Here is a 10231-nt window from a genome sequence, read left to right as displayed (position 1 = left end):
GACTCCTGCCCCCATCGAGCAGAGCAGCGGCTCAGCTTCCTGCTTGTGCTTTTGAGCCCAAGCAACTGAGGCTGGAACCAGCAACAGCTTGAACACCAACACGGGCACGCTGCAGAACAAGCCACGTTAACGTGTGCCTGTGGATCCCAGCTTCCTAAAACCTGGAGAGAGGACGGCAGGAAAACGTGACCCGCAGGGCTCCCACAACTACTGCCATTAGATCATCGCTCCTGCCTGCGCACACCAGCGGCCACCGCAGGGAAACACTGCAAAGGCTGAAGAAACGAAGGACGTGTCTCTTGCATGGGGGCTCTGTCCCAAACCGCATCGCCCTAAAGCTGGACCAAGGAGTGAACTGGGGCACAATCAACAGAACAAGACCCTCGTGCGCAGCAAACACCGACACCAAGCGCCGCGAGCCCCCAGCAGGCAGGTAATGCACAGCAGATACTCGACGCACAGCGGGTGCTCCATGCTCCTGTCACTACGTAAGGGCAATACACAAAGTGAAAAGAACCAAGACAAAGCAAACCAAACGCTGTTCAGGCATTCCCCGGCCTCCCATTCAGTTGCAAGGCGAGAGAACCTTGAAGCAAGAGGTCAAAGCTGGTTTGGAGGAGACAGCCAGGGTCAGAATGAGCAGGGAAAAAGCTGCCACCACAACGGCGTCACCTCCTCCAGCTGGACCCTCAGAGCACGCTGATGTCCAAAGCACCTCACCCCCCCCACTCCCAAAAACGCCTTCAAAACGGAGCAGTGGCTGCTCCAGGGATGCAAACCACTGGGGACAACCGGGAGCCCCAGGCTGGGGCCACGTCCCTGCCTCGCTGGTATCTGCAAAGAGAACGGGGGCAGGCCCCTGCTCTTGCTCTGCTGTCTTTGCTCTCGTTACCTGTGCTCAGACAGAACCGAAGGCCTGGCGCAGCTCCGGAGCAGTGGCACCTACGAACACGAGCACTGCCCAGCTCAGGCAACGTCAGCGCCACAGAACCATGGAAGAGTTTGAGCTTGGATCCTGTGAGAAGAGCCCTGCGGGGCTGGGCCAAGGGACGACCCCTCCGTGGTCTCCAGAACTCAGGGCACGGAGGGAGGGGTGGGGAGGCTCAGACGCAGGTCTCCAGCCTTGCTACGCAGTTACCAGCATCGCTTCAGTCACCTGAGCCTCCAATCGCTCCTCACCCCTTGCTACGTGGAGCTGCTCCACCACAGAGCTGCCCTTCCTCGCTGTACACATCCTCTGCGCTATGGAGCTGCTTCCCTTGATGCTTCCTACAAGGCAGGCAAGCCACTGAAGAAAACAGCCAACGTTATTTTACCCCTTTAGGCCTTTATTTTGATAAAATTGGTCAAGCCCACATAAGGCGAGATAACACCACAGTCAAACCACCCCCCGCCCCCCACCCCGTAAAATAAATAACACAAATGAGTACGTAATGTAGTGTTTTGGTTTGCAGTATAGAAATTCCACACAATGATTCTGTTTAAAAAGGTAAAAATGATTTATAATACACAGTTAGAATGTCATGGTGCCCGCATAGAAAACCGACATGCAATCCATGCCTACACTGCGCCGTAGAAAGAAGATGCAACGAAAAATACAAAGAACAGGAACAACTACAAATTGATTCTGTCTTTTTTTTTTCAAAGGGCTTTTGTGGGTTTTTTTTTTTTTACAAAGGACACAGAACAAACGCTACCTGCGCTTTCACATTGCCATCACAGTGACGGGGGGGCCGCTTGGCAGAGGAATAAACGCTGTTGGAATCCCGAAATCCCGACAGGACGGGAGCATCCCGCTTCCTTCATGCACAGAGGGGGTTCCCAGGGGCAGTGTCGGGCTCATACCAGGATGGACCTCCGGCCTCGAGAGGTGTTTCTACAGAAATCCAAGCTTATAACCAACAAGCACAGTCCAGAGCTTGGTTTTGAGGGAAGTTTAAAGGATTCTCTAAGTTTTGGGATGCTGATTTTAGGCAAACTCGGAGGGCAGCTCCTTCCCTAGCTGCAGGGTCACCCACGAGCACCGTTCTGGCTGCACCCCCGGGCCTCAGGCACACTTCATTTTATTTAAAGAAACAAAAACCAATTCAGTTGAAAATCAGGTCAGAAAATGTACAAAGAATGAACAATTCCTTCTTTCTGGAAAGCCTTTCCCCTCTTGAAAAGGAAACCCCCACCTCTGTGTGCAGGGGCTGCAGGGCCGGCGCTCGCTGCCATGCAGGAGCCATAGCGAGCCGGCGCCAAGCGCGGCACAACCGTATGTGCAAGGGCAGAGCCCCCTGCAAGCAGCACAAGCTCAGCTTTCCGCTTGGGAATCACAGTATTTGATGCACTGAAGGTTTATTCCTGTTATTTCCCCATTGTATTGGCAAATGCAACAGTCTAGCTTGGGAGCTTTGTAATATATATTTCTATCTATAGCTATAAAAACACGTGTTGGGAGGGGGCAGGGTTCACTCAGCAGGTAAGTTTGGGCAGTAACCCTTTGAGACACCAGACAGCTTCAACATCACTTAACTCAAGAAGTTATAAATACTACTCCTTTTTATATATATATCTATTTCTTTTTTGCTAAGTGATCTTTCTGTTTCTGCTTTCCTCTGTCCCGGCACGGGAAGGGGCAGCCGCTCCCCACAGCTCCACCTGCACAATGAAAACAGACCCAGAGCTATTGAGTTTTCCAAATCGGATTACTTGTTCCAAAAGCACTTGGATCCGCTCCACGCTTCCAGAGCCACCAGGTGCCACAGCCTCATAGACCGGGTCTGCTTCCAAACCAGCCTTGTGTGTGCACACATTGAAAAATCGACATTTGAATGGGAGAGGGAGAGAAAAATCTCCTCTCCAAGTGCAGCTCCTCCCCAACGCCGTCTGGAACCCGGCTTTTGGGGAGGCAAAACCCAAGAGGTGGTGAAGTAACTGCGCCGGTTCTCAAAGGGTTGGTCCTAGGAGCAGCCTGTGCCTGCTCCGAGGTGCATGGAGCACACTTCCCATGGCTCAGCCCGTCCCGCTCCCAGCGCCCTTCGCCCCGCGCGGCAGGAACAAAACCTGGATTTCTCTCAACCCGATGGTCCCTAATTTCAACAGTTGCATCCAGACGTGTTAGTTTTTAAATTAAGGCCATTTTAAATGTCTACTTACAAGTCTAATAAACAAGGTCTCTTATGTACACGCGTAGTTTACAAACCAATGAGAAGGTAGCGTTTAGCAACAGCTCCCTGTAAAAGTCTCCAGTGAGGAATCTCGTCTCCTACTCGGATGCTTCATTCTGAAGTGACTCTGGGTTTCAAAATAAAAACACAAACAGATCACGAACGAGAAGTTCCATGCAGGAGAGTCATTGGAACGCGAGCGCGACGCGGGAACGCTGCCGAGGAGCGACGGGAACTGCGGGAAGCGGATCCAACTCACGCTGCACTTTCGGCTGTTCCACAGCCGAGGACTCCGAGCCACCCGTGCCCCAGTTATCCCGGTCTTTTAGGGGATCCTCCTGTTCAAAGCTACCTTTTTGTTTCTCCTCCTTAAATTAAGAAAGCATTAGCAATCTGAAATAAGCAGACACCAGGAGTTAACATGTACTACCGGGCTTAAATCCTGACATAACAACCCCGAACATTTCCAACAGGGATGCAGGAAAACCTTCCAGTCGGGTGGGAAGGAACAGAAGAGACACACGTAAGGAAAGAGCTGGAGAGGAAATAAAACCATCTTTTTTTAGTGCAAATGGTCAACTGATGGCACGGACATGAGCAAACCCGCACCCAGGTTAGACCCTGACAGCGCCTCTGCTCAGAGCCTTTGCCTGGCGCTCAGGACAGCGTCCCACCCCTTTCTGGAAGCACACAGAAACCCAATACAACTCATTAGGAGCAGCCCAGCTCCTCCGCAGACCTTCACCACTGCTCACTGCCAACAGCGAGGAGACCCCAGCTGGCGAGGAAGGGGACGGGTGGGATTGCTGCAGGGAGGGGATGGGTCTTGCTTACAAGAAAGAACGGACACGGCTTTGGACCAAAAAGGAAATCCAGACCCCGAGCAGGTACGGAACTCCTGTGCCAGGGGGGAAGTAACAACCCACAGCTCGTGTGGAGAGGGAAACTGCTCCGGCCCTTCTCTTTGGGGTGTGTGTAACCCAAATTGCTGAGGGTGTTGGCCCCCTCCCGTGCAGGAGTGCCGTGCTCTAGCACGCATCCCCTCACCTCATGGGCAGGGTGTGAGATGCCATGTGAGCTTTACTTTGTTAGACTCAAAGCGACACTAATCCCTCACTTCTGTCAAGAGGAGGGCCCTGTGCCTACAGATTCTGGCACTGCACAAGTCACAGTGTAACCAAGCCAATGCTTTCACAGGCCCCTGGCAATCAGCGTTGAGTCCATTGGACCCCTCATGAGTCTTTAAAGGTGTTTTTCCAATTGGGAACAAGACCTGGGACTCGCCATCAATTCACTCCCCCCCACCCTGCTGCAGCATCCAGGGGTGGGTTGGGGTTGGGGTTTTTACTCTGTCATGACGCTGCAGCCCAGAGGATGAACAAGGACTAATAGAAATAATCTGTTATGAGCTCAACAGACTCTCCACCTGCTTGAGGACACAGCACTGCGGAGCAAGCCAGCTCTTCCCCAGGGTGAGAGAAGGAATAGCGAGGTTCCTGCCACCCTGTTTGGACTATACAAAAGGAAAACATCCAGACTTGCCGTAGGCTCCCTTACTTCTGCTCAACACCTGTTTAAAATTCCAGTTAGTTAAAAATACCTATATATATAATATATATAATATATTTCTGGAATAAAAACACAAAAAGATGGACTGTACAAGGATGCTGTAGAGTGCTTCAGTTGGCTGTATGTAGTTTAGCTACTTTCCTAATATCCAAATACTTAAATAAAACAAAACAAAAAGATCATAAATAATGGTAACAGAATAAGTAATGAATAAGAATAAAAAATAAACCGTAAGAAATAGTCGTGATTTGAGCCAGGCATCGCTACAGAAATGCCCTTCCTGTTGCCCAGGAATCTCTCACAAAGTAACATTAGGAACATGCTCTGCAAGTTAGTCTCCTAGATTCTTTTAGCTGCTTTAAAATGTTCTGATCCTTCCTTCATGCTAATCAAGTAATGAATTATAGTACTTTTGTGTGTGCTCAGAAATGCTCCTTATATATGCATACATATATATAAATATATATATTACATATATATCAAAAACAAAAAAAGCTTTGAAAATAGTGTTGACAGTTGCCTGCTGAGTGGCAAACGGCCGTGGGGCTGCCGGGCTCGTTCCTGCTCGGGGCATGAGGAGAGGAGGAGGGTGACAGCCAGGGACCAACCTGCACCCGCGGGCGCCCTGGCCACGAGGGGAGAAGCGTTTCACTCAAGCAAGTGGGTGGCACAAAGCGGAGCCAAACCCCCCCACAGCTCCCCCGGCCCCTCGCAGAGGGTGGCAGCACAGGATCAGTGTGGGGAGAGGGAGGGGGCACACAGCGGCACTTCTCCCCCTCCCAACAGCTTGGTACGTCAGAAGGAATCGCTTTACCCTTGGCTCTGAGCCTTCCTCGCCTGCCCCCAACTGCCCCTTTTCTAGTGCAAAGGATAAATGGACAACATAACGCTGGAGCTTCGGTGGGGGAAAGGAGGGGGGGGCTCTGGAGAGGAAACTGCTGATGGAAACTCCTTACTCATTCACAGCAATGAGCGGGTAAGGGGTGAAATACGGCGCGACAGGGAGTAGGGGTCTGCAGCGCTGCAAGCTTAGAACGACAAGCTTTACTCATTGTACACGGTGTACAGGACAGAGCTGCTGCTCTCAGCAGCTCCTGTTCCCACACGACTGACCCGCTGGCCTCTCCAGTTCGGCTGGGCTCCAGGAACAAGCGTCATTCCCACGCTCCTGGTGTCCGCGCTTCACAGCCGGTCCATCCTGAACGTGTCCTCTGTGGCGGGGTCGGTGAGGACCATGTCTGGGTCGTTCAGCATGTGCAGTCCATCCAAGGTTAAAGGGTCAATTTTGAGTTCATCCAGAGGGAACTGGGAATCCGTGTCAAAGCTGACGTCTCCCACTCCTGCCAACGAGCTGGTCAGTTCTTTTGATAAGCTGGGAGGGGATTCTCCTGTCACTGCAGGGAAGAGGAAGAGAAAGGTGTTAGTAGGACTTAGCAAATACACACTGGCCAGGCAGAGGAGTCATAAAGCAGCTTGCAGCAATTCTGGAGCAATTTATCAAACTTAAGGCTGCATTTAAGACCAGAAACAGCTCTCCTCACTGCCAGCCAGACGAAGTACAGATTGGTCAGAGCAGCTCAGAACCCCTGTAACTACTTAACACAAAGCCAAATCCCTGTACATATATCTGGGGGCCACAACACGGTGTCACTTGAGTCTCTTTCCTCCCCCTGAGGTTTAAGAGGAACAACCTTAATTGACACGATTCTAATCAGCAAGAGGCTGCAATCTGGGCTGCAGTGCCGATTTCTCAGTGGGCTGTGCAGAAACTGTTTCCAAACGTCCAACGGTGACCAGATCCGCTCCCATATGTGCTACTGACAAACCCTCCGCTGGCGCGCGGCCGGAGCAGCACAGGGAGAAGTTTGGCTTTCCCAGCTTCTCCCTCACTGTGGTGGAGGAGCCAGTAAATTCAGAGGCAGGGAATGTCTGTAGGACAACAAGCCCTGACTGCAGGGATCAAACATGAGCCACCTGGCACTCGGGGGATAGGCAGACTGGTAACACAAGGTGAAATAACCTTCGAAGGCACCAACACCCTTTTGCTTTCTTGGCTTGAAGCAAGAAGAGAAGCACCGGCACTGCGTGGTTTGGATGTCAGTAAGGCTGTGATTTCCTTGCCTGTAAGAATGATGTTGGGGATGTTTCCATGGCTGGAGTAATTGAGCTGCTGCGAGTCCTGCAGGCTGCCGTGGCTGCCGGTGAGCCCCATCATAGCTGCTTGGGAGTAGTTGAGGGTGGAGCAGGGGCTGTACAGGCTGTTGGAACTAATGGCGTTTTCGATCATATTAAACTGTTCAAGCTGAAGACCAAGGCACAAGGGAATTATTACTTGTAACCAGCAAGAAATACAACAAAGCAACATACAAAGCTCAAGAAAGGGAAGGAACATTGAAAGAGGCAGGCAAACAAATTCATCTTTAGGTTTCCTTCATCAAAATATGGTCTATTGTCACTGAACTTTCCAGAGTAGTTTACTGCCAAATTCAGAGTGCAGGGGAATGAGGAGAGGGTAGATGCAAAACCAAAACTGTTGCTTTTGATATCAGAAGAACAAAAGAAAAGGTAGCTTGAAAACAAAGGAAAAACCCCAGAATTCATGCTTCTAACTCAGGTATCTGCCCATCAAGTGCTGCCTCTCAGAGGCCAACTTATTTCTTCCTGCTAGTGGGTTTCAGAGTTGAATGAATCAAGGCACTGGTCAACCAAATGACTGAAGGCATTAGGCTACGTGCCCGGTTTTGGCACCAGGCACGGGCTGTTTGCCAAATTCAGGAGTAAATATTGTTACCACCTACAAGTGAATCCTTCCCAAATGCAACTATGGCCAAAAACATGGCTTTTTTTCAGGTTTATTTTCATTATTTTTAATCCAATAAACTCGGCAGAAAACCCTTAAAAAACATCTGCTATGATGGTGAAGAGGGACGAGGGGGAGGAAAGAGTGTGGGGAGGAAAAGAACGCAACAGAAGGAAAGAAATCCCTGAGTATTGCAAACTGAAAGGAAGCGAAGTAAAACTCTATGGCCAAAATGGGATCTCACAGAAAAGAATCAGAAGTTGATCTATATTTTAAGCTGAAAGTGGCCGAAATATAGCTGAAAATCCGAGATGAATTTGCTCACCTGGTGGGATAGGGCATTAGCCTGCCTAGCTGTCATCTGCTGATCATAATAGGAGTCACCAAATACACTCCCCAGAATGGAAGAATGCTGAAAACAAAACAGAGTCTTTATGGTGCAAAACTCTCACAAACAGGCGTCCCCACGGCGTGGCTCGAGCCGTCCGACCGGTTCTGCTCCAAGTCAGTCAGCAGCACCCTGTGTTGTAACCACCACTGCCCAGCAGCCCTGGAACAGCCAGAGGTGCCCTCTGACAGGCAAACCCTTCCGTGTCACGCTTGGTAAAGCACAAAGATACAGTCAAGGAAACCAAACAAACTTCCTCACGGAGGACACAGAACACAGAAAACTTTGGATTTATGGAAACAGACGAGTGCGCCAACACGAGGAATTAAAAACATCACTCCAACGTCAGCTTTTGTGGGAATTTCTGGCTTTTTGGGTGCAAGACAAACCCCACATAGAATTCAAGTGCATGTCGGAACACAGTGTGAAGCCAAGCTGCTCCCCAGCTCGCTGCCTCTTCAGCAGCCTCATGCTCACAGCTTCACCAAGGAGGCAACGTGCCAAACCTGACCGGTCACTTTAAAGTCACTGCACTCCAGCTGCAGTAAGAGGAGTGAAGGAGAAAGCCCAGTGAAGGATGTTGTCAGCAGAGGGAAGGCGGGGATCTTGGGAAGAATTCCTCAGCATTGCTAATTTGACTGTCCCCTCTAGCACTATGAGCATCTCTCAGTTATTCCATCTATCAGCTATTCTCCATCATAGAATCCCAGCCTGATCTGGGTTGGAAGGGACCTTAAAGCTCATCCAGCACCACAGGCAGGGACCCCTTCCACTAGAGCAGCTTGCTCCAAGCCCCTGTGTCCAACCTGGCCTTGAACACTGCCAGGGATGGGGCAGCCACAGCTTCTCTGGGCACCCTGTGCCAGCGCCTCAGCACCCTCACAGGGAAGAGCTTCTTACATCTATCCTGAACTTCCCCTGTTTCAGTTTGAACCCACCCACCCCTTGTCCTATCACTACAGTCCCTGACGAAGGTCCCTCTCCAGCATCCTTGTAGGCCCCAATCACAAAGAGAGCCCTTCTTACTTAGAGCTTACTGACAAAGAGCATCTATAAAAGGTGGTGTCTAAAAAAGACCATTTGCATGGAGAGTTTGTATCTAACTTGAAAAAATAAAATCAGCCCCTTACACAGCATCTTCCAGCTGCTTTATCTACATGGGAAGAGAAAGGCTCCAAACTTTCTCCTTAAAAATCTAAGCAGCCTAGGAAATTAAGCAAAAGCCTAGGAAATATCAGAACAGCCAGACCAGCCACCACAGTTAAAGCGGAACACAGCCAAAGCTACCCAAAACCCCACTGGACAATGCCCACAACAGTGGACATGTAAATTTGAGCCAACATCCCACCTGAAACCTCCTCCCTCCTCCATCGGCAGCTTGTCTCAGTGCAGCAGATTTGCAGATTGCATGCAAGGAAGAAGATGGAATAATCCCCCCCCCCCGAGTTGTTCACAACCTTGTTGTGACTCAGGAAAGGAGCAACAAAACCTTCTTTCAAAGCAAACCAACCCACCAGAAGAGGGGAAGCGTGAGCCCTGGAGACCTCCATGGTGCTGCGGTTCCTAGTTAGCCATTGGCAAAGACAGAAACAGCAGCAAACTGCTTCCAAGTCTCCATCAGAGCTCATTGACAGCTTCTCAGTAAGAAATGGTTTAACTGCGTGAAGCCAGCTCATCCTTATGACTGGTTAAAGCCAAGAATAGGGTTTTATGGACAAAAATAAGCTTTTGATTGCCTTTCCTGTGCATTTGTGATCTGTCACAGCTGTGAGCACAGAACGACGGTGTCTTTGCAGCTTTACAGCCCCCTCCATGCCCTCCTTAGAAGCAGGTAAAAATGGAAAATGATTCTAACTGGGACCAGTCTTCCAGTTTACCGCCTGGTCCTCAAAGCTGTGGTGGCTGCTCTATCCCTTGTGTGAGACAGGGCTACCAGGAAGTTACGAACTTCACAAGCAAGAGCCACGTTGGACCTCATAAGAGAAAACGCAAAGCACTACTTACATTAACAAAACAAAGAACCACACTGAACCACAGAGTGCTTTGTGTTGGAAAGAACCTCAAGGCTCCTCCAGCTCCAACCCCTGCCACGGGCAAGGACACCTTCCATTAGAGCAGGGTTCTCCAAGCCCCTGTGTCCAGCCTGGCCTTGAACACTGCCAGAGATGGGGCAGCCACAGTTCCCTTGCTGTGACCAGCTGTTCAAACTCTACATCTGCTACATGTGCTCCTGCCTTCCAAAGAAAATGGAGTCAGAGCCTGGGGCAACCTCAAGATGAGGATGAGCCAAGCTGAACTCTGTCACGGGAAAACCAGCCCTAT

The 10231-nt window shown here is 50.3% G+C and overlaps 1 protein-coding gene across 2 annotated transcripts in view; it reads right to left on the bottom strand.

The window, feature by feature from the left end:
* Nucleotides 1-1475: 1475 nt before the first annotated feature.
* CRTC1 (CREB regulated transcription coactivator 1) overlaps nt 1476-10231 on the bottom strand; it is a 44070-nt gene continuing 35314 nt past the window's right edge. For both annotated transcript variants that reach the window (XM_065699823.1, XM_065699822.1), the window contains 3 exons: nt 7847-7933; nt 6843-7023; nt 1476-6115 (listed from right to left, as the gene is read on the bottom strand). In XM_065699823.1, the coding sequence (XP_065555895.1) occupies nt 5904-6115; nt 6843-7023; nt 7847-7933 (480 nt within the window). In that variant the 3' untranslated portion in view covers nt 1476-5903. The remainder of the gene's footprint in view (nt 6116-6842; nt 7024-7846; nt 7934-10231) is intronic.

The sequence above is a fragment of the Lathamus discolor genome, chromosome 21, assembly GCF_037157495.1.
Source record: "Lathamus discolor isolate bLatDis1 chromosome 21, bLatDis1.hap1, whole genome shotgun sequence".
Classification (NCBI taxonomy): domain Eukaryota; kingdom Metazoa; phylum Chordata; class Aves; order Psittaciformes; family Psittacidae; genus Lathamus; species Lathamus discolor.
Note: the sequence above shows the minus strand (reverse complement) of the source record. Positions and strands in the feature narration are given on the sequence as shown.